At 38.4% G+C, this 25249-nt stretch overlaps 1 protein-coding gene across 1 annotated transcript in view; it reads left to right on the top strand.

Moving 5' to 3' along the window:
- CLPP (caseinolytic mitochondrial matrix peptidase proteolytic subunit) overlaps positions 1–24540 on the top strand; it is a 69484-nt gene extending 44944 nt beyond the window's left edge. Inside the window, exons 5-7 of the mRNA XM_053718175.1 lie at positions 8756–8943; positions 20474–20579; positions 23994–24540. Coding sequence (XP_053574150.1) covers positions 8756–8943; positions 20474–20579; positions 23994–24148 — 449 coding nt within the window. The 3' untranslated portion in view covers positions 24149–24540. The remainder of the gene's footprint in view (positions 1–8755; positions 8944–20473; positions 20580–23993) is intronic.
- Positions 24541–25249: the final 709 nt, after the last annotated feature.

The raw sequence follows: 25249 nt of genomic DNA on the forward strand, positions 1-25249 counted from the left end.
AAATCCTGGTCAGCTGATGTAACTTCTAAGTCCAAATTACTTAATATACCTTTCAAGGGGCAAACTTTATTTGGGCCCGGTTTGAAAGAAATTATCGCTGACATTACAGGAGGTAAGGGCCACGCCCTGCCTCAAGACAAAGCCAAAGCTAAGGCTAGACAGTCTAATTTTCGTCCCTTTCGGAATTTCAAAACAGGAGCAGCATCAACTTCCACTGCACCAAAACAGGAAGGAGCTGTTGCTCGTTACAGACAAGGCTGGAAACCTAACCAGTCCTGGAACAAGGGCAAGCAGGCCAGGAAACCTACTGCTGCCCCAAAGACAGCATGAACCGAGGGCCCCCGATCCGGGACCGGATCTAGTGGGGGGCAGACTCTCTCTCTTCGCCCAGGCTTGGGCAAGAGATGTTCAGGATCCCTGGGCGCTAGAGATCATATCTCAGGGATACCTTCTAGACTTCAAATTCTCTCCCCCAAGAGGGAGATTTCATCTGTCAAGGTTGTCAACAAACCAGATAAAGAAAGAAGCGTTTCTACGCTGTGTACAAGATCTGTTATTAATGGGAGTGATCCATCCGGTTCCGCGGTCGGAACAAGGACAAGGGTTTTACTCAAACCTGTTTGTGGTTCCCAAAAAAGAGGGAACTTTCAGGCCAATCTTGGATTTAAAGATCCTAAACAAATTCCTAAGAGTTCCATCGTTCAAAATGGAAACTATTCGGACAATCTTACCCATGATCCAAAAGGGTCAGTACATGACCACAGTGGATTTAAAGGATGCTTACCTTCACATACCGATTCACAAAGATCATTACCGGTATCTAAGGTTTGCCTTCTTAGACAGGCATTACCAGTTTGTAGCTCTTCCATTCGGATTGGCTACGGCTCCAAGAATCTTCACAAAGGTTCTGGGTGCCCTTCTGGCGGTACTAAGACCGCGAGGAATTTCGGTAGCTCCGTACCTAGACGACATTCTGATACAAGCTTCAAGCTTTCAAACTGCCAAGTCTCATACAGAGTTAGTTCTGGCATTTCTAAGGTCGCATGGATGGAAAGTGAACGAAAAGAAGAGTTCTCTTTTTCCTCTCACAAGAGTTCCATTCTTGGGGACTCTTATAGATTCTGTAGAAATGAAGATTTATCTGACAGAAGACAGATTAACAAAGCTTCTAAATGCATGCCGTGTCCTTCATTCCATTCAACTCCCGTCAGTAGCTCAATGCATGGAGGTGATCGGCTTAATGGTAGCAGCAATGGACATAGTTCCCTTTGCACGTCTACATCTCAGACCGCTGCAATTGTGCATGCTGAGTCAGTGGAATGGGGATTACTTAGACTTGTCCCCTACTCTGAATCTGGATCAAGAGACCAGAAACTCTCTTCTATGGTGGCTTTCTCGGCCACACCTGTCCAGGGGGATGCCATTCAGCAGGCCGGACTGGACAATTGTAACAACAGACGCCAGCCTACTAGGTTGGGGCGCTGTCTGGAATTCTCTGAAGGCTCAGGGACAATGGAATCAGGAGGAAAGTCTCCTGCCAATAAACATTCTGGAATTGAGAGCAGTTCTCCATGCCCTTCTGGCTTGGCCCCAGTTAAGAACTCGGGGGTTCATCAGGTTTCAGTCGGACAACATCACGACTGTAGCTTACATCAACCATCAAGGAGGGACAAGAAGCTCCCTAGCAATGATGGAAGTATCAAAGATAATTCGCTGGGCAGAGTCTCACTCTTGCCACCTGTCAGCAATCCACATCCCGGGAGTGGAGAACTGGGAGGCGGATTTCTTGAGTCGCCAGACTTTTCATCCGGGGGAGTGGGAACTTCATCCGGAGGTCTTTGCCCAAATACTTCGACGTTGGGGCAAACCAGAGATAGATCTCATGGCGTCTCGCCAGAACGCCAAACTTCCTCACTACGGGTCCAGATCCAGGGATCCGGGAGCGGTTCTGATAGATGCTTTGACAGCACCTTGGAACTTCGGGATGGCTTATGTGTTTCCACCCTTCCCGCTGCTTCCTCGATTGATTGCCAAAATCAAACAGGAGAGAGCATCAGTGATTCTAATAGCGCCTGCATGGCCACGCAGGACTTGGTATGCAGATCTAGTGGACATGTCATCCTGTCCGCCTTGGTCTCTACCTCTAAGACAGGACCTTCTGATACAGGGTCCATTCAAACATCAAAATCTAACTTCTCTGAAGCTGACTGCTTGGAAATTGAACGCTTGATTTTATCAAAACGTGGTTTTTCTGAGTCGGTTATTGATACCCTGATACAGGCTAGGAAGCCTGTTACCAGAAGGATTTACCATAAGATATGGCGTAAATACCTATACTGGTGCGAATCCAAAGGTTACTCCTGGAGTAAGGTTAGGATTCCTAGGATAATGTCCTTTCTACAAGAAGGTTTAGAAAAGGGTTTATCGGCTAGCTCATTAAAGGGACAGATCTCAGCTCTGTCCATCTTGTTACACAGGCGTCTGTCAGAAAATCCAGACGTCCAGGCCTTTTGTCAGGCTTTAGCTAGGATCAAGCCTGTGTTTAAAGCTGTTGCTCCGCCATGGAGTTTAAACTTAGTTCTTAACGTTTTACAGGGTGTTCCGTTTGAACCCCTTCATTCCATTGATATAAAATTGTTATCTTGGAAAGTTCTGTTTTTAATGGCTATTTCCTCGGCTCGAAGAGTCTCTGAGTTATCAGCCTTACATTGTGATTCTCCTTATCTGATTTTTCACTCAGATAAGGTAGTTCTGCGTACTAAACCTGGGTTCTTACCTAAGGTAGTCACTAACAGGAATATCAATCAAGAGATTGTTGTTCCATCCTTGTGTCCAAATCCTTCTTCAAAGAAGGAACGTCTTCTACACAATCTGGATGTAGTTCGTGCCCTCAAGTTCTACTTGCAGGCAACTAAAGATTTTCGCCAAACTTCTTCCCTGTTTGTCGTTTATTCTGGACAGAGGAGAGGTCAAAAAGCTTCTGCTACCTCTCTCTCTTTTTGGCTTCGTAGCATAATACGTTTAGCCTATGAGACTGCTGGACAGCAGCCTCCTGAAAGAATTACAGCTCATTCCACTAGAGCTGTGGCTTCCACTTGGGCCTTTAAGAATGAGGCCTCTGTTGAACAGATTTGCAAGGCTGCAACTTGGTCTTCGCTTCATACTTTTTCCAAATTTTACAAATTTGACACTTTTGCTTCTTCGGAGGCTATTTTTGGGAGAAAGGTTCTTCAGGCAGTGGTTCCTTCTGTATAATGAGCCTGCCTATCCCTCCCGTCATCCGTGTACTTTTGCTTTGGTATTGGTATCCCAGAAGTAATGATGACCCGTGGACTGATCACACATAACAGAAGAAAACATAATTTATGCTTACCTGATAAATTCCTTTCTTCTGTTGTGTGATCAGTCCACGGCCCGCCCTGTTTTAAGGCAGGTAAATATCTTTTAAATTATACTCCAGTCACCACTTCACCCTTGGTTTATCCTTTCTCGTTGATTCTTGGTCGAATGACTGGGAGTGACGTAGAGGGGAGGAGCTATATGCAGCTCTGCTGGGTGAATCCTCTTGCATTTCCTGTTGGGGAGGAGTTATATCCCAGAAGTAATGATGACCCGTGGACTGATCACACAACAGAAGAAAGGAATTTATCAGGTAAGCATAAATTATGTTTTTTTCATGATTCAGATAGAGCATGCAATTTTAACCCCTTAATGACAACTGACGTACCAGGTACGTCATGCAAAAACTAACTGTTAATGACAAAAGACGTACCTGGTACGTCAGTTGTCTAACAGAGTGCTGGAAGTGATCACAATCGCTTCCAGCAGCTCTGAGGGTATTGCAGTGATGCCTCGATATGGAGGCATCCTGCAATACCCTTTTACAAGCCTCCGATGCAGAGAGAGCCACTCTGTGGCCCTCTCTGCACCGGTAGTGATGGTGCCGATGGTGCCGTTGTCCGGGTGGGAGGAGGGAGCGTGTGCGCGCGGGCGCGTGCACGCATTAGCCACACTGACACCAATGAAGGAAGGAAGGGAAAAAAAAGTAATTTTTTTTTTACATATAAAAGGATCTGGGAGGGGGTGGGGGTATTGTGGGGGGGCTGCTACACTACAGAAATAATTAAAAATAAAAATAAAAGTTATAAATAAAATTAAAATACTTTGGTTTGTGGGGCCAAACTGGGTACTGGCAGACAGCTGCCAGTACCCAAGATGGCGGTAATTAGGTAGGGGAGAGGGTTAGAGAGCTGGAGGGGGGGATCAGGGAGGTTGGTGCTAAGGCAGGGGTCCATCACAACTAAAATATTTTATTATTTTTATTTAAAAAAAAAAAAAGACTAATTTAGTACTGGCAGACTTTCTGCCAGTACTTAAGATGGCGGGAACAATTGTGGGGTGGGGGAGGGAAGAGAGCTGTTTGGGAGGGATCAGGGGGTGGGATGTGTCAGGTGGGAGGCTGATCTCTAAAATTAACCCTGCAAGCTCCCTACAAGCTACCTAATTTAACCCCTTCACTGCTGGGCATAATTCACGTGTGGTGCGCAGCAGCATTTAGCGGCCTTCTAATTACCAAAAAGCAAAGCCATATAAGTCTGCTATTTCTGAACAAAGGGGATCCCAGAGAAGCTTTTACAACAATTTCTGCCATAATAGCACAAGATGTTTGTAAATAATTTCAGTGAGAAACCTAAAATTGTGAAAAATGTAAAGTTTTTTTTTTTATTTGCTTGCATTTGGCGGTGAAATGGTGGCATAAAATATACCAAAATGGGCCTAGATCAATACTTGGGGTTGTCTACTACACTACACTGAAGCTAAAATTAACCCTACAAGCTCCCTAATTAACCCCTTCACTCCTGGGCATAAAACACGTGTGGTGCGCAGCGGCATTTAGCGAGCTTCTAATTACCAAAAAGCAACCACAAAGCCATATAAGTCTGTTATTTCTGAAAAAGGGGATCCCAGAGAAGCATTTACAACCATTTGTGCCATAATTGCAGAAGCTGTTTGTAAATAATTTCAGTGGGAAACCTAAAGTTTGTGACAAAATTTGTGAAAAAGTGAACTTTATTTTTTTTTTATCGCATTTGGCGGTGAAATGGTGGCATGAAATATACCAAAATGGGCCTAGATCAATACTTTGGGATGTCTTCTAAAACAAAATATATACATGTCAAGGGATATTCAGGTATTCCTGACAGATATCAGGGTTCCAAAGTAACTAGCGCTAATTTTGAAAAAAAGTGGTTTGGAAATAGCAAAGTGCTACTTGTATTTATTGCCCCATAAATTGCAAAAAAAAGCAAAGAACCTGTAAACATTGAGTATTTCTAAACTCAGGACAAAATTTATAAACTATTTAGCATGGGTGTTTTTTGGTGATTGTAGATATGTAACAGATTTTGGGGGTCAAAGTTAGAAAAAGTGTGTTTTTTTTCCATTTTTTCCTCATATTTTTTCTTTTTTTTTTTAGTAAATTATAAGATATGATGAAAATAATGGTATCTTTAGAAAGTCCATTTAATGACGAGAAAAACGGTATATAATATGTGTGGGTACAGTAAACGAGTAAGAGGAAAATTACAGCTAAACGCAAACACTGCAGAAATGTAAAAATAGCCATTGTCATTAAGGGTAAGAAAATTGAAAAATGGTCCGGTCATTAAGGGGTTAAGCAACTTTTTAATTTACTCCTATTATCAATTTTTATTAGTATCTTGCTATCTTTATTTAAAAAGCAGGAATGTAAAGCTAAGGAGCCGGCTCATTTTTGGTTTAGAACCTGGGTTACGCTCAGTAGCGGACCTACCCAGCACAGGGCCCTGGTGCAAAAAAATGTTGGGCCCCCCAAAGGTAACTCAGTAGTAAGCAATAGTAATAATATACATGCTGCTCTGTATATTGATTCTGAGAATAGATAGATGTACCCGCACTAATGAAAGGCTCCCCTGCATTAGGAATGTGCACATTCTGCACACGCCTTTTGTATAGACTGGCTGCTATGCCCCCCCCCCAAGCACTTGGGCCCTGGTGCTACTGCACCTGCTGCACCAATGGTAGTTCCTCCCCTGGTTACGCATGCTTATTGGTAGCTAAATTTAACCGCCAAAAAGCAAGCGCTATCCAGGGAGCTGAACCTAAAATGGGCTGGCTCCTTAGCTTTACATTCCTGCTTTTTGAATAAAGAAAGAAAGCAATTGAAAGAAGAAACATTGACAATAGGATTACATTTAGAAAGTTGCTTAAAATTGTATGCTCTATCTGAATCAGTAAAGAACATTTTTGAGTTTAGTATCCCATTAAAAGGACACTCAGGTCAAATTAAATTTTCATGATTCAGATAGAGCATGTAATTTTAAACAACTTTCCAATTTACTTTCATTAAAAAAAATGTGCAGTCTTTTATATTTACACTTTTTGAGTCACCAGCTCCTACTGAGCATGTGCAAGAACTCACAGACTGATATGTCTGGCTGATTGCTATCACATGGTACAGGGGGAGTCGAAATAGACTTAACTTTGAAATGTGTTAGAAAAAAATCTACTACTCATTTGAAATTCAGAGTAAATGCTATTGTATTGTCTTGTTATCTTGCATTTGTTGATTATGCAAATCTACTGAGTTTAATAGTCCTTTAAGTATGATGAAATGTATCTAACATGGCAAAATTATCTTCAGCGTAATTGCTTAGTTACATCCGTCGGTAACTGGCTGCAGCAAAAATTCCAGGAACATGAATCCTACTTTTTTTTTAAGGGGTATATCCTTGAACTCTTGATTTGCAAAATGACAGTGTTAAATTATTTTAAATATTTTTCATATTCATTACTTTTGTAATTCAATTATTCTTTTCAGGTATTTGTTTGGTGTGTATATAAATCTATATAAAGATAAATGTATTTAAACTTTCATGGATCAAATAGAACATGCAATTTTAAAAGACTTTCCAGTCTACTCTTAGTATCAAATTGGCTTTGTTCTTTTGGTGTCCTTTCTTGTAAGCATACCTAAGTAAGCTCAGGAGAGCAATGCACTACTGGAAACTAACTGGAGATTGGTGGCTACAAACATCTGACTCATGTCATTAGTTCACCAGGTGTGTTGCATTACTGCTACATTAGAGTATTTTCTTTTGGGCATTTTATGTCCCTTTAAAATATTTTTTTGTATATTTTTGTATAGTTAAAATAATAATATATTGAGAACATTTTCACTGTAATTTAGCTTATGAAATCTTAAAGGGACACTTAACCCAAATTTTTTCTTTCGTGATTCAGATAGAGCATGAAATTTTAAGCAACTTTCTAATTTACTCCTATAATCAAATTTTCTTCATTCTCTTGGTATCTTTATTTGAAATGCAAGAATGTAAGTTTAGATGCCGGCCCATTTTTGGTGAACAACCTGGGTTGTTCTTGCTGATTGCTGGATAAATTCATCCACCAATAAAAAAAAGTGCTGTCCAGAGGTTGAACCAAAAAAAAAAAAGCTTAGATGACTTTCTTTTCAAATAAAGATAGCAAGAGAACGAAGAAAAATTGATAATAGGAGCAAATTAGAAAGTTGCTTAAAATGTCACGCTCTCTCTGAATCACAAAAGAAAACATTTGGGTTCCGTGTCCCTTTAATATTTAAGTCTTACAATGTATTTATTACACCGGTTTTCGCGGATAGTTGTTTCATCACCTTATTGTGATTGGCAGAAACTTTACTCCTTATGTGTCGTGACTTTAGTGGTCTGTCCCATCTGGCCATGACCAATGAGCACTCGCAACAAGCTGCTCTCCTACCTTGTGTCCGCAACTACCACTTAGACTGTAAGCTCATGCCTTTATTTAGAAATGACTCCCTAACACTCCTTTCTACCAATTCCCTAACACTCCTTTCTACCAATTATATTTTAAATGAGCTTCTTTGTTCTTGCATAAATACTATGTAAGATGATGTAGTTATGAACACGTCACTGTTTAACCCTATGTGCTGTAACTATCACCTATAAAAAGTGTTGTTCATCTTCTAATAAACTGAATAGGTGTTAGACTGATTGCTGCGTGGTCTGATTCCTGTTCTTGGGATATCCCATCAAGTAACCCATTCATTTCCAGGTGACAGTGTATGATCCAGGCCAACTAGTGCTGACTGACACTCTCCCCCCCTGAAAATAACACCTAACATTATACCTCCTGTGTAGAATGTGTTGACACATTAAAGCTAATAATAATAATAACAGCAACAACAACAGTAAAGGGACATGAAACCCACATATGACTTCGAAAGAGCATGCCATTTTAAACAACTTTTGAATTTACTACTTTTAGCCAATTTTGCTTCATTCTCTTTATATCCTTGGTTGAAACGCATATCTAGATAGGCTCAGTAGCTGCTGATTGATGGTTGCACATAGATGTCGTCTTGTGTGTTTGCCTCATCCATGTACATTGCTATTTCTTCAACAATGGATATTAAAGAATGAAGCAAGTTAGAAGTAATTTGGAATGTTGTTTAAAATTGTATTCTCTATCTGAATCATGAGAGACAATGTTTGGGTTTCATGTCCTTTTAAGATAAAATGTTAAATTTATTTAAAATTTAATATCACTTAAGAAATGAATTTTGCAAATGAGATAAATATTTATGTATGTTCACTTTTTAAGCACTTTTTTTTTTTTTTTGACCTATAAATGTGTTCTTACAAAAGATGTCTTTATACACATGTGATTGAGATGCACGTAAATATGTCTGTCTATACAGGGGGCTCTGTGACATCTGGCCTTGCTATATATGACACCATGCAATACATACTGAACCCCATCTGTACGTGGTGTGTGGGACAGGCCGCCAGTATGGGTTCCCTCCTTCTTGCAGCTGGATCCCCTGGCATGAGGCACTCGCTTCCAAATTCCCGCATCATGGTACACCAGCCCTCAGGAGGTGCCAGGGTAAGTGAGCGTTTGATAGGAATAGAAGGGTTTTGTTGGGGATCATCTTAGGCGGTGGGCCATCCCCTTTTACGAAATTTACAAGACAGCGCCTTCCCATAATATATATTACTTTATTTTATTTTTTTCTATTTAAAGTGCCATAAAACATGTTGAGATCTGTGCATATCCTAAAAGGGATAATTATGTAAAAATAGTTTGCATAAAAAAAATTGTTTATAAATTACTGGCAAGAATTTTAAAATTTAAAAAATAACATAGTCATGCTCTCTGGACCCCCCTTATCAGTGTTTAGACACAGGCATTGTATTTCAACTGAGTTCACAGCTTTTAGGCATGCTCCAGCAGATAATCACTGTGCACTTTTGCATTCTTCCAAAACAACAATAGATATAGATACAGCCATAGAAGGAAATATGTGGGGGGGAGTTAGAGCTTTACAATTCGGAAGCTTAAAAGAAAGGGTTAATGGCGAGGCACTGCAGTATAAATTTGCAGGTAAAGTAATTAAAGTATTGATGGAATATATACCTAGCGCCTGTGTAATCCTATATGCTCCGGCTGTCTTGACCTCTAGCTGTCAATAAGGAACTCTAAGAATATATGGATGTAGCCTGAGCGCCTCAACTAGAAGTGGGCTAGGTTGTGAATAGGTAGTACACGTGCATTTATTAATGACAATAAATGTTGACAGTTAAAACAATAATTAAAACAATAAATAATATGCAATATGCAAAGGTACCTATGTGGAATATTCAAATAGTACATTTTACACACAAAAAACAGGATAATCCTTTAACAAAGGATAAAAATACAAAAATGTGAAAAAAGTGATTTTTTTAAAAAATTTTTAGCAGAAATTGCCAAAAGATGCCAGATGAAAAAAGATGAAAAATTGTGTTGAAGTTAGGATAAATACATTCGTAGGTGCAATATAAGTCTAAGTGATGAAAGTTAGTGAATTAAAAATTATTCTCAAGGTTCAGTTGGGTGTTGCGAGATTAGTGCAGCTGGGTGCTGCAGGGTTAGTGCTGCGACCACAGGTGGAAATCCGGAGATTTTAATGGATGTTCTGCTCCTAGCTGGATTTATCTGTGAAAGATCTGCTCCTAGCTGGATTTATCTGTGAAAGATAATCAATATAGTGTAGTATGCTCAAAGTAGATATAGATGTAGAAATAAGGCTTACCAGATGCTTGGTCAACGCGTTTCGGCCTCACAGGCCTTTTTCAAGACCTTGCACCCAGCTGCACTAATCTCGCAACACCCAACTGAACCTTGAGAATAATTTTTCATTCACTAACTTTCATCACTTAGACTTATATTGCACCTACGAATGTATTTATCCTAACTTCAACACCTTTTTCCATCAATGCCATCTTTTTGGCAATTTCGGCTTGTAAAAAAAAATTGATTTTTTTTTTATTTTTGTATTTTTATCCTTTGTTGAAGGATTATCCTTTTTTTTTTTCTTTTCTTTTTTCTTCACTATTTTGCACTATTTTTTGAGCTGTCAGTCACATCCCCTTTTCTTTCATGTAATTAGCAAGAGTCCATGAGCTAGTGACGTATGGGATATACATTCCTACCAGGAGGGGCAAAGTTTCCCAAACCTTAAAATGCCTATAAATACACCCCTCACCACACCCACAAATCAGTTTTACAAACTTTGCCTCCCATGGAGGTGGTGAAGTAAGTTTGTGCTAGATTCTACGTTGATATGCGCTCCGCAGCAGGTTGGAGCCCGGTTTTCCTCTCAGCGTGCAGTGAATGTCAGAGGGATGTGAGGAGAGTATTGCCTATTTGAATGCAATGATCTCCTTCTACGGGGTCTATTTCATAGGTTCTCTGTTATCGGTCGTAGAGATTCATCTCTTACCTCCCTTTTCAGATCGACGATATACTCTTATTTATATACCATTACCTCTGCTGATTTTCGTTTCAGTACTGGTTTGGCTTTCTACAACATGTAGATGAGTGTCCTGGGGTAAGTAAGTCTTATTTTCTGTGACACTCTAAGCTATGGTTGGGCACTTTGTTTATAAAGTTCTAAATATATGTATTCAAACATTTATTTGCCTTGACTCAGGATGTTCAACATTCCTTATTTTCAGACAGTCAGTTTCATATTTGGGATAATGCATTTGAATCAATAATTTTTTCTTACCTTAAAAAATTTGACTTTTTCCCTGTGGGCTGTTAGGCTCGCGGGGGCTGAAAATGCTTCATTTTATTGCGTCATTCTTGGCGCAGACTTTTTTGGCGCAAATTTTTTTTTCTGTTTCCGGCGTCATACGTGTCGCCGGAAGTTGCGTCATTTTTGACGTTCTTTTGCGTCAAAAGTGTCGGCGTTCCGGATGTGGCGTCATTTTTGGCGCCAAAAGCATTTAGGCGCCAAATAATGTGGGCGTCTTATTTGGCGCTAAAAAAATATGGGCGTCACTTTTGTCTCCACATTATTTAAGTCTCATTATTTATTGCTTCTGGTTGCTAGAAGCTTGTTCACTGGCATTTTTTTCCCATTCCTGAAACTGTCATTTAAGGAATTTGATCAAGTTTGCTTTATATGTTGTTTTTTCTATTACATATTGCAAGATGTTCCACGTTGCAACTGAGTCAGAAGATACTTCAGGAAAATCGCTGCCCGGTGCTGGAGCTACCAAAGCTAAGTGTATCACTTTTGGTATCTGTTCCTTCAGCTGTTGTTTGTATTAAATGTTATGACAAACTTGTTAATGCAGATAAAATTTCCTTTAGTACTGTTACATTACCTGTTGCTGTTCCGTCAACATCTAATACTCAGAGTGTTCCTGATAACATAAGAGATTTTGTTTCTAAATCAATTAAGAAGGCTATGTCTGTTATTTCTCCTTCTAGTATACATAAAAGTCTTTTAAAACTTCTCTTTTTTCAGATGAATTTTTAAATGAACATCATCATTCTGATACTGATAATGGTTCTTCTGGTTCAGAGGTTTCTGTCTCAGAGGTTGATGCTGATAAATCTTTGTATTTGTTCAAGATGGAGTTTATTCGTTCTTTATTTAAAGAAGTATTAATTGCATTAGAAATAGAGGATTCTGGTCCTCTTGATACTAAAACTAAACGTTTAAATAAGGTTTTTAAATCTCCTGTAGTTATTCCAGAAGTGTTTCCTGTCCCTGATGCTATTTCTGAAGTAATTTCCAGGGAATGGAATAATTTGGGTAATTCATTTACTCCTTTTAAAACGTTTTAAGCAATTATATCCTGTGCCATCTGACAGATTAGAGTTTGGGACAAAATCCCTAAGGTTAATGGGGCTGTCTCTACTCCTGCTATATTTTTAGCGGATGTTGCTGCAGCTTTAACTTTTTGGTTAGAAGCTTTAGCGCAACAAGTAACAGATCATAATTTTATAGCATTATTATTATTCTATAACATGCTAATTATTTTATTTGTGATGCCATCTTTGATATCATTAGAGTTGATGTCAGGTATATGTCTCTAACTATTTTAGCTAGAAGAGCTTTATGGCTTAAAACTTGGAATGCTGATATGTCTTCTAAGTCAACTTTGCTATCCCTTTCTTTCCAGGGTAATAAATTATTCGGTTCTCAGTTGGATTCTTTTATCTCAACTGTTACTGGAAGGAAGGGAACTTTTTTACCACAGGATAAAAAATCTAAGGTAAATTTAGGTCTAATAATCGTTTTCGTTCCTTTCATCACAACAAGGAACAAAAGCCTGATCCTTCATCCTCCGGAGCGGTATCAGTTTGGAAACCATCTTCACTTTGGAATATATCCAAGCCTTATAGAAACCCACAGCCAGCTCCTAAGTCCCCATGAAGGTGCGGCCCTCATTCCAGCTCAGCTGGTATGGGGCAGTTTACGTTTTTTTCAAAGAAATTTGGATCAATTCCGTTCACAATCTCTGGTTTCAGAACATTGTTTCAGAAGGTTACAGAATTGGCTTCAAGTTAAGGCCTCCTGCAAAGAGATTTTTTTCTTTCCCGTGTCCCAGTAAACCCAGCAAAGGCTCAAGCATTTCTGAAATGTGTTTCAGATCTAGAGTTTGCTGGAGTAATTATGCCAGTTCCAGTTCTGGAACAGGGGCTGGGGTTTTATTCTATCTCTTCATTGTACCAAAGGTCGATTCCTTCAGACCAGTTCCGGATCTATCAATATTGAATCGTTATGTAAGGATACCAACATTCAAGATGGTAACTGTAAGGACTATCCTGCCTTTTGTTCAGCAAGGGCATTATATGTCTACAATAGATTTACAGGATGCATATCTGCATATTCCGATTCATCCAGATCACTTTTAGTTTCTGAGATTCTCTTTTCTAGACAAGCATTACCAGTTTTGTGGCTCTACCGTTTGGCCTAGCATCAGCTCCAATAATTTTTACAAAGGTTCTCGGTGCCCTTCTGTCTGTAATCAGAGAACAGGGTATTGGTATTTCCTTATTTGGACGATATCTTGGTACTTGCTCAGTCTTCACATTTAGCAGAATCTCATACGAATCGACTTGTGTTGTTTCTTCAAGATCATGGTTGGAGGATCAATTTACCAAAAAGTTCATTGATTCCTCAGACAAGGGTAACCTTTTTAGGTTTCCAGATAGATTCAGTGTCTATGACTCTGTCTTTGTCAGACAAGAGAAGTCTAACATTGATATCAGCTTGTCAAAACCTTCAGTCACAATCATTCCCTTTGGTAGCCTTATGCATGGAAATTTTAGGTCTTATGACTGCTGCATCGGACACGATCTCCTTTGCTCATTTTCACATGCGACCTCTTCAGCTCTGTATGCTGAACCAATGGTGCAGGGATTACACAAAGATGTCTCAATTAATATCTTTTAAACCGATTGTACGACACTCTCTGACGTGGTGGACAGATCACCATCGTTTAGTTCAGGGGGCTTCTTTTGTTCTTCCGACCTGGACTGTAATTTCAACAGATGCAAGTCTTACAGGTTGGGGAGCTGTGTGGGGGTCTCTGACGGCACAAGGGGTTTGGGAATCTCAGGAGGTGAGATTACCGATCAATATTTTGGAACTCCGTGCAATTTTCAGAGCTCTTCAGTCTTGGCCTCTTCTGAAGAGAGAGTCGTTCATTTGTTTTCAGACAGACAATGTCACAACTGTGGCATACATCAATCATCAAGGAGGGACTCACAGTCCTCTGGCTATGAAAGAAGTATCTCGAATTCTGGTTTGGGCGGAATCCAGCTCCTGTCTAATCTCTGCGGTTCATTTCCCAGGTATAGACAAGCGGGAAGCGGATTATCTCAGTCGTCAAACGTTGTATCCGGGCGAATGGTCTCTTCACCCAGAGGTATTTCTTCAGATTGTTCAAATGTGGGAACTTCCAGAAATAGATCTGATGGCTTCTCATCTAAACAAGAAACTTCCCAGGTATCTGTTCAGATCCCGGGATCCTCAGGCGGAGGCAGTGAATGCATTATCACTTCCTTGGAAGTATCATCCTGCCTATATCTCTCCGCCTCTAGTTCTTCTTCCAAGAGTAATCTCCAAGATTCTGAAGGAATGCTCGTTTGTTCTGCTGGTAGCTCCAGCATGGACGGATCTTTTTCGGATGGCCTCTTGCCAACCGTGGGCTCTTCCGTTAAGACCAAGCCTTCTGTTGCAAGGTCCTTTTTTTCCATCAGGATCTCAAATCTTTAAATTTAAGGGTATGGAGATTGAACGCTTGATTCTTGGTCAAAGAGGTTTCTCTGACTCTGTGATTAATACTATGTTACAGGCTTGTAAATCTGTATCTAGAGAGATATATTATAGAGTCTGGAAGACTTATATTTCTTGGTGTCTTCTCATCATTTTTCCTGGCATTCTTTTAGAATTCCGAGAATTTTTACAGTTTCTTCAGGATGGTTTAGATTAAGGTTTGTCCGCAAGTTCCTTGACAGGACAAATCTCTGCCCTTTCTGTTCTTTTTCACAGAAAGATTGCTAATCTTCCTGATATTCATTGTTTTGTACAAGACTTGGTTCGTATAAAACCTGTCATTCAGTCAATTTCTCCTCCTTGGAGTTTGAATTTGGTTCTGGGGGCTCTTCTAGCTCCTCCTTTTGAACCCATGCATTCTTTGGACATTAAACTTTTTTCTTGGAAAGTTTTGTTTCTTTTGGCCATCTCTTCTGCCAGAAGAGTCTCTGAATTATCTGCTCTTTCTTGTGAGTCTCCTTTTCTGATTTTTCATCAGGATAAGGCGGTGTTGCGAACTTCTTTTGAATTTTTACCTAAGGTTGTGTATTCTAACAACATTAGTAGAGAAATTGTGGTTCCTTCATTATGTCCTAATCCTAAGAATTCTAAGGAGAAATCATTGCATTCTTTGGATGTTGTTAGAGCTTTGAAATATTATGTTGAAGCTACTAAGTCTTTCCGAAAGACTTCTAGTCTATTTTTCATCTTTTCTGGTTCTAGAAAAGGCCAGAAAGCTTCTGCCATTTCTTTGGCATCTTGGTTGAAATCTTTAATTCATCATGCCTATGTCGAGTCGGGTAAAACTCCGCCTCAAAGGATTACAGCTCATTCTACTAGGTCAGTTTTTACTTCCTGGGCGTTTAGGAATGAAGCTTCGGTTGTTCAGATTTGCAAAGCAGCAATTTGGTTCCTCTTTGCATACTTTTACTAAATTCTACCATTTTGATGTGTTTTCTTCTTCTGAAGCAGTTTTTGGTAGAAAAGTACTTCAGGCAGCGGTTTCAGTTTGAATCTTCTGCTTATGTTTTCTTTAAACTTTATTTTGGGTGTGGATTATTTTCAGCAGGAATTGGCTGTCTTTATTTTATCCATCCCTCTCTAGTGACTCTTGCGTGGAAAGATCCACATCTTGGGTAGTCATTATCCCATACGTCACTAGCTCATGGACTCTTGCTAATTACATGAAAGAAAACATAATTTATGTAAGAACTTACCTGATAAATTCATTTCTTTCATATTAGCAAGAGTCCATGAAGCCCACCCTTTTTTGTGGTGGTTATGATTTTTTTGTATAAAGCACAATTATTCCAATTCCTTATTTTTTATGCTTTCGCACTTTTTTCTTATCACCCCACTTCTTGGCTATTCGTTAAACTGATTTGTGGGTGTGGTGAGGGGTGTATTTATAGGCATTTTAAGGTTTGGGAAACTTTGCCCCTCCTGGTAGGAATGTATATCCCATACGTCACTAGCTCATGGACTCTTGCTAATATGAAAGAAATGAATTTATCAGGTAAGTTCTTACATAAATTATGTTTTTTCTCCTACACCATCACTAATGAGGGATCATCTATAACATAACTATATTGGACTCTACCTAAGTATACGCTTGGAAATTCTACATCATATTTTCACTGAACCTGGGATTACAAATTACACTCAATTGATAGGAACAATTTGTGACTTCTCACCACACCACGGCCAAGACCCCGCTGGGCGCTTAGTGCCCCATTTGTGTACCAAGATGGTGTAGTACTGCTTTAGTGGTACTTTCTTTAGTGGTACTTTTTTCACACATATATATATATATATATATATATATATATATATATATATATATATATATATATATATATATATATATATATATATATATATATATATATATATATATATATATATATATATATATATATATATATATATACAGTGAAAACTGTCTAAGACGGACTCTGTATAACACGGAAACCTGTCCATGACGGAAATATTCCACAGTCCCAGCGCTTAGTGTTATACTTACATTGTTTAATTACCTGGATAAGCTGTAACCTGTCCAACGTGGAAATGGCATGCAGTCCCAGTGTTAAGTGCATATACTGTACATTATGTTCAGCTACCTGGATGAGCCGGAAAATGTAATGCGGAAGGGGTGTGGCATCGCTGGAACGTAAGTGGTGTGGGAGCGCTGAAACTACGGAACAGACGCTGAAATGGAAGTGGTGTGGGAAGGACGCTGAAACGGAAGGGGTGTGGGAACGGACGCTGAAACCGAAGAGGTGTGGGACACAGAATGGCTCCTAGAAAGTGCAAAACTTTTACTCTTGCTGCAAAAGTGAAAGGGATTGAGGCCTACACAAAAGATAAGATATAAAACAATGCATTAAGAAATGTAAGTGCGGCAAAATGCAAATTTATAAAGCTATCAAAAATAAAGAGAAAATAAAGAGAAAATCATGTAAGAATGGTTAGCTGGCAATGGCGAAGTAAAGAGGAAAGCGAAGACAGTAATTGATGCAACAATTAATCTTTTAATACTGTACTGTGTTTGTATACAATTGATATTTTCTCACACATTTAATGTGTTAGAAAAAAATAAGTAAACCCAGATAAAAAATAAATAAAAAAACTGTTGTAATGATTAAGCAGAAAAACTGTACTGTCTTTGTTACTTGCAAAACAAAAAATTGATTCTGATTTGGGATGCACTGATACTGATGTGGTATGGTGCTGATCCTGAGCATTTGCGCCCAACTGCTCCGATACTGGAACTGACAGTCAGAGGGAGACCTGCAGTGCCACAAGGGAACATGGAAATGGCTTCCCAGCCAATCAGGAAGCTGGGTAGCAGGTCATTACCTGGCACCTGACTTTCTGATTGGCCAGGAAACTAGTCCCACGCTCCCTTGCGGCAGTGTAGGTCAGACTGGCTTCATGATCAATACAGTAAAATAATTCTGCCATTTTGGATTTTGCTCATGTCAAAAGACGCTCCATCAGTCACTAACTGTATAAGGCGGAAACCTGTCCAAGATGTAAAATTCTGTTGTCCGATGCCATTCCGTCTTAAGCAGGTTTCACTGTGTGTGTATGTATGTGTGTATATATATATATATATATATATATATATATATATATATGTACAGGGAGTGCAGAATTATTAGGCAAGTTTTATTTTTGAGGATTAATTTTATTATTGAACAACAACAATGTTCTCAATGAACCCAAAAAACACATTAATATCAAAGCTGAATAGTTTTGGAAGTAGTTTTTAGTTTATTTTTAGTTATAGCTATTTTAGGGGGATATCTGTGTGTGCAGGTGACTATTACTGTGCATAATTATTAGGCAACTTAACAAAAAACAAATATATACCCATTTCAATTATTTATTTTTACCAGTGAAACCAATATAACATCTCAACATTCACAAATATACATTTCTGACATTCAAAAACAAAACAAAAACAAATCAGTGACCAATATAACCACCTTTCTTTGCAAAGACACTCAAAAGCCTGCCATCCATGGATTCTGTCAGTGTTTTGATCTGTTTACCATCAACATTGCGTGCAGCAGCAACCACAGCCTCCCAGACACTGTTCAGAGAGGTGTACTGTTTTCCCTCCTTGTAAATCTCACATTTGATGATGGACCACAGGTTCTCAATGGGGTTCAGATCAGGTGAACAAGGAGGCCATGTCATTAGATTTTCTTCTTTTATACCCTTTCTTGCCAGCCACGCTGTGGAGTACTTGGACGCGTGTGATGGAGCATTGTCCTGCATGAAAATCATGTTTTTCTTGAAGGATGCAGACTTCTTCCTGTACCACTGCTTGAAGAAGGTGTCTTCCAGAAACTGGCAGTAGATTTGAGTTGAGCTTGACTCCATCCTCAACCCGAAAAGGCCCCACAAGCTCATCTTTGATGATACCAGCCCAAACCAGTACTCCACCTCCACCTTGCTGGCGTCTGAGTCGGACTGGAGCTCTCTGCCCTTTACCAATCCAGCCACGGGCCCATCCATCTGGCCCATCAAGACTCACTCTCATTTCATCAGTCCATAAAACCTTAGAAAAATCAGTCTTGAGATATTTCTTGGCCCAGTCTTGACGTTTCAGCTTGTGTGTCTTGTTCAGTGGTGGTCGTCTTTCAGCCTTTCTTACCTTGGCCATGTCTCTGAGTATTGCACACCTTGTGCTTTTGGGCACTCCAGTGATGTTGCAGCTCTGAAATATGGCCAAACTGGTGGCAAGTGGCATCTTGGCAGCTGCACGCTTGACTTTTCTCAGTTCATGGGCAGTTATTTTGTGCCTTAGTTTTTCACACGCTTCTTGCGACCCTGTTGACTATTTTGAATGAAATGCTTGATTGATGATCACGCTTCAGAAGCTTTGCAATTTTAAGAGTGCTGCTTCCCTCTGCAAGATGTATCACTATTTTTGACTTTTCTGAGCCTGTCAAGTCCTTCTTTTGACCCATTTTGCCAAACGAAAGGAAGTTGCCTAATAATTATGCACACCTGATATAGGGTGTTGATGTCATTAGACCACACCCCTTCTCATTACAGAGATGCACATCACCTAATATGCTTAATTGGTAGTAGGCTTTCGAGCCTATACAGCTTGGAGTAAGACAACATGCATAAAGAGGATGATGTGGTCAAAATACTCATTTGCCTAATAATTCTGCACTCCCTGTATATAGTGTATGTGTGTGTGTGTGTGTGTATATATATATATATATATATATATATATATATATATATATATATATATATATATATATATATATATATATATATATATATATAGTGTATGTGTGTGTGTATATATATATATATATATATATATATATATATATATATAGTATGTATAGCTTTTAATCGCATATTATTATCAAGATTGTCTACTGTCACATCTTACCAATCTTTTTGTATGTCGATAAACATGGATCCATGTTAATGTACTATTTGAATATTCCACATAGGTACCTTTGCATATTATTTATTGTTTTAATTATTGTTTTAACTGTCAACATTTATTGTCATTAATAAATACATGTGTACTACCTATTCACATCCTAGCCCACTTCTAGTTGAGTCGCTCAGGCTGCATCCATATATTCTTAAAGTAATTAAAGTACATATTATTATATTTTGTCTCTATCCCAACTTGTTTTATTTCCCTTTTTAAAGGAAATTGTAATATTTTTATTTCGGAGAAGTTATATCGTATCCGGGGTTCATATACCGTTTTCAAGAGCAGATTCTGTTTAACCAAAAAAAAAATGCTTCACTCACATTTTTATTTGCACTTTGTTACTCCTGGGTTAAATGTAAGTTACTGATCAAGACGATAAACTCATCACTGTTTCTGAACGACTTTGACCTCAGTGTCAAGACATGGAAAGTGTAATTGTTGGTTCTTAAAAAAGCGTTTTATGTTTTGCATAAAGTCAACTGCTACTTGTGATTTTCATAGGATAGTGTGAAGTGTCACTGCTTCCTCGACTCCCCTTATATGCTCTAGAACCCCCCCACACACACACTTTAAAAAACACTGGTTTACATTGTATCAGGTCTTTGTCGAAAGAGAGAAACTGTGAGAGACTGTTTATGAGGGCATGAAATGGTTGTTAAAATAAAAACAAAGGAATTTATTTTAAAAATTAACCTTGGAGACCTCGATAAGACATAAAAAGCTAATGTGTTATGGTGAAGGGATGTGGTATAGTAGTTTCAATTTTAAATATGGAGAAGTGTGAGAGGGAAAGTTTAATATATGTTGATAATATATATATGTTTATTTTGTAGGGTCAAGCTACAGACATCGCTATTCAAGCTGAGGAAATCTTGACTCTAAAGAAACAAATTAATGGACTTTATGCTAAACACACACGGCAACCGCTGTCTTTGATAGGTGAGCACATCTTTAGTCACCCCCCATAAACCCTACATCCTAATGTGTAATTTATTTAATATGCAGCATAGCATTATTGCATTACTATATCTGCTTATATTGATCTTAAAGGGATAGGAAAGTCAAAATTAAACTTGCATGATTCAGATCGAGCATGTCATTTTAAGACACTTTTAAATTCACTTCTATTTTCAAATGTGCTTTGTTCCCTTGTTAAAAAATGAATACACACATATCATACACTAGTGGGAGCTGCTGCTAATTGGTGCCTGCACACATTTGTCTCTTGTAATTGGCTAAATAGATATTTTTAGCTTCCTGTCAGTAGTGCAATGCTGTCCCTTCAGCAATGGATAACAAGAGAATGAAGAAAATTTGATAATACAATTATAAACAGCTTTCCAATGTAATTCTATGTTCTATCTGAATCATAAAAGAAAAGTTTGGGGTTTACTATCCCTTTAAAGGAAAATTATTTTTTTTATTTTCTGATTCAGACCGAGCATACAATTTTAAACAACTTTCCCATTTGCTATGTTGTCTTTGTATACTTTGTTTAAAAGCATATATAGGTAGGGTGGGGAGCAGTAACACACTTCTGGGAGCTAGCTGGGGATTGGTGGCTGCACACACATCCCTCTTGTCATTGGCTCACCAGATATGTTCATCTAACTCCTAGTACTGCATTACTACTTCTTCAAAAAAAATACCAATAGAATTAAAGGGACACTGAACCCATTTTTTTTTCTTTCATGATTCAGATAGAGCATGCAATTTTAAGCAACTTTCTAATTTACTCCTATTATCAATTTTTCTTCGTTCTCTTGCTATCTTTATTTGAAAAAGAAGGCATCTAAGCTAAGGAGCCAGCCAATTTGTGGTTCAGAACCATGGACAGCACTTGTTTATTGGTGCTGTCCAATCAGCAAGGACAACCCCTGCTGTTCACCAAAAATGGGCCGGCATCTAAACTTATATTCTTGCTTTTCACATAAAAATACCAAGAGAATAAAGAAAATTTGATAATAGGAGTAAATTAGAAAGTTGCTTAAAATTGCATGCTCTATCTGAATCACAAAATAAATAAATTGGGTTCAGTGTCCCTTTAATCAAATTAGATAATAGAAGTAAATTGGAAAGGTGTTTAAAAAAAAATGTATGTTCTATCTGAATCACCAAGGTTTTTTTTTATTTTTTATGTCCCTTTAATCAATCATATTTACAAACAAAAAACAGGTATTATCAGAATTTTTTTCTTAACATTTTGCACAATTTACATAGAAAAACAGCAGACACAGCAAGTCTGCCCATATTTCCTATAAAGTGTAAACTTAAGTTTGTAGGATATCCTTATCCCTGGCTTTCTTGATGTTCCTCGCAGTGTTTGGCTTTAATTGCCATTAAACTCTAAATACATTTTATAAGCATAGTATTAGGGTTATTCCCCACCTCCCTTTAGTCATAGGTGCCTCCATGTTGAAAGCTAACTTTCACTGCGTTCTATTACTTGTGATTGCATATGTTCAGAAATTCTCCTCCGATATGTGTAGTGAAACATATGTACATACAGGGCTAGATTTATTAAGATCATTTGCAGCTTTTTGGGCTGTGTAGAGCATGTTTGCATGAGCGAGCCTGCTGCCAAATATTTGAGAAGCAGAAACTGCTTTTTTTTCCTTTCTGCCACCTCAGAGGTGGCGAGATCAACCCCCGGACACTCTCTAGTTTGGGGATGATTGACATGCCCTGCTCCAGTGCAATTTATTGCTGGGGGTGGCATTGCGGAAGAAACCTCTTGTGCAATGTTACATTTTGCAGTGCGGTACAACATCACAAGTGGCAATTGCAGGAGGTTCACTACTTGCGATCCTGTCCGCCTGCAGGCATGGTAAATTTTGTCTATAAGGGAGGTGAATGGAATGTGCTCATTGTTTAATGTCCATTTAACCAGCTCTGCTGGAAGTTTATTCCGTGAATCAACCACACTTGGCCTATTCATTAATGTTTGTGTAATATGCATGTGCACGGATGTGACTGGCTTATTTGTATGTGTGATAGAAGATAGACACTAAGAGAATAATTTTAGTTGTTCAAAGGGGCATGAAAGTCAAAATTAAACTTTCAGTAGTAAGAAACAGTCAAGTCCAACATAAACTTTCATGATTTAAATTGTGCATGTAACAACTTTTCAATTTACTTTTATCACCAATTTTGCTTTGTTCTATTGGTTTTCTTAGTTGAAAGCTAAACCTTGTTAGGCTCATATGCTAATTTCTTAGACCTTGAAGTCCGCCTCTAATATGAATGCATTTTGACAGTTTTTCACCACTAGAGGGCGTTATTTCATGTGTGTCATAAAGATAACATTGAGCTCATGCACGTAAAGTTACCTAGGAGTCAGCACTAATTGGCTAAAATGCAAGTCTGGCAAAAGAACTGAAATAAGGGGGCAGTCTGCAGAGGCTTAGATACAAGGTAATTACAGAGGTAAAAAGTGTATTAATATAACAGTGTTGGTTATGCAAAACTAGGGAATGGGTAATAAAGGATAATCTATCTTTTTAAACAACAAAAATTCTAGTGTTGACTGTCCCTTTAAAATAAAGCCTTCTATTTTAAATTAAATTGCTTCTATTATCAAATGTATCTCTTTGAATCCTTTGTGGGAACTCAAACGCAACTGCCATATAGTGCTTAAAGGGACATTAGAGTTTGAGACAATAATATAAAATGTTTAAAGGACCACTCAGTACATTAGCATTGCATAACTAACAGGTGCATAATAAAAATACAATGCAATAACACTCTTAATTTCAACTAAACAGTAGATTTATTTTCACCCCATTTGCTGGCCCCTGTATCGTGACAGCCATCAGCCAATCACAGACTAGTATACGTATACCCTATGAACTTGTGCACATGCTCAGCAGGAAATGTTGCTTTAAAAAGTATGTGTATAAAAACAATGTGCACAATTTGTTAATAGAAGTAAATTGCTCTGTCTGAATCATAAAAGTTTCATTTTGACCTGAGTGTCCCTTTTTAATTATGTGTAGTAAAAAAACTGCAATTTGTTTATATAAATATTCTTGAAATACAAATTACACTTGTAACAAATAGTGATCATTCTACATTTGCCAAACTTTAAATTAGAATGAAGAGAAAGACAAGGGGCGCCTCATAGTGTAATATGTAATTACATATGTTGTGAATATCAGAATAAATGGAAACTACTAACAAGAATAGTGGCATCTTAAACCAATAATATGCTATCAGGCAGACTGACGTTTAAGCAGCAGTCAGTACACTGTGGGTCTCCGTGTGTTTAACTTTAAATTAATTTTATGTTTGGTGTAAAGAAGTATATATCTCTCCTACAAAATGTATCATTTACTCTTGTATTCCTTCAACCAGAATCTGTGATGGAGCGTGATCGCTATATGAGTCCAACAGAAGCCCAGGAATTCGGACTCCTAGATAAAGTCCTGGTGCACCCCCCACAGGATGGAGATGATGAGCCGGAGCTAGTTAGAAAGCAGGACTCACAGCCGCTGCCAACTGAGCCATAGTGCAGCCACAGAGGCTGATCATGTTAAATCATTCACTCAGCAAACTCCTCCTGAGGAAGCATATTTATGGAGCTGCCAGGCAGCGCATTCATTTCCCACAGAGTAAAGGGTTAATAGTCCTCTTACTTCCTGAACTGGAAGCACACAGGGAAGTATACTGTCATCAAAGGCACAGAGCAATGTAAACATTTTTACTTCCCGTGCTTTTATTGCTTCATTTAAGAACTTGTGTTCATAGCTGTACACCATTTGGGACATATTTCGTTTTCTTACCAGAAGCGGTTTAGATCTTTTAAAGACTTTTGTATTACTGGTATCTAGGTGGTCATGAGAAATTAGATCTTCTTTCTCCGAAGAGATTAACAAGAAATATATTCTGTTTTACGATCGTAGTTAAAGTGTTTTGTTTTGTTTTCCCCATAAAGATTTTAGTCTAAATGAAAGATTTGGTATAAGGACACTTACAGTATTGCAAAGCCAGATTACATAAAAAAATAATTGCTATATTTAAACATCAGCAAAATTGCATCTGGGACAAAAATAAACCTAAATATTCGACTAGGCAGCAGTGAGGTATTGCAATCCAAGGAACCCACTAACAGCCTATGAAAAGCCATACATAAGTACAGTAGAGTAAATGATTGCTTATAATTAGGATTAACCTTGCTGACATAGATAGATCTTTCCTGTTGTGATGTATCAAGGACTGGAATTCCGTACATCCTAAACTGCAAGAAAATAACAACCCACATTATTCATTTTTTAGTAAAGTTCTTTGGTTACTATGCTACCCCCTACTGGAGAGAATAAGCATTATTTTCTATGGTAGATATAACAGTATTTACATGTGTAAGGGAGTATCCATCATTGGACAGGACATGTATTTTACTCTGTGGCTTGTTAGTAATCAAACTATTTTCTCTTGTAAGGTGTATCCAGTCCACGGGTTCATCCATTACGTGTGGGATATTCTCCTTCCCAACAGGAAGTTGCAAGAGGACACCCACAGCAGAGCTGTCTATATAGCTCCTCCCCTAACCCCCACCTCCAGTCATTCTCTTGCAACTCTCGACAAGATAGGAAGTATCAAGAGATATGTGG

Source organism: Bombina bombina, chromosome 6, assembly GCF_027579735.1.
Source record: "Bombina bombina isolate aBomBom1 chromosome 6, aBomBom1.pri, whole genome shotgun sequence".
In the NCBI taxonomy this organism is placed as follows: Eukaryota; Metazoa; Chordata; class Amphibia; order Anura; family Bombinatoridae; genus Bombina; species Bombina bombina.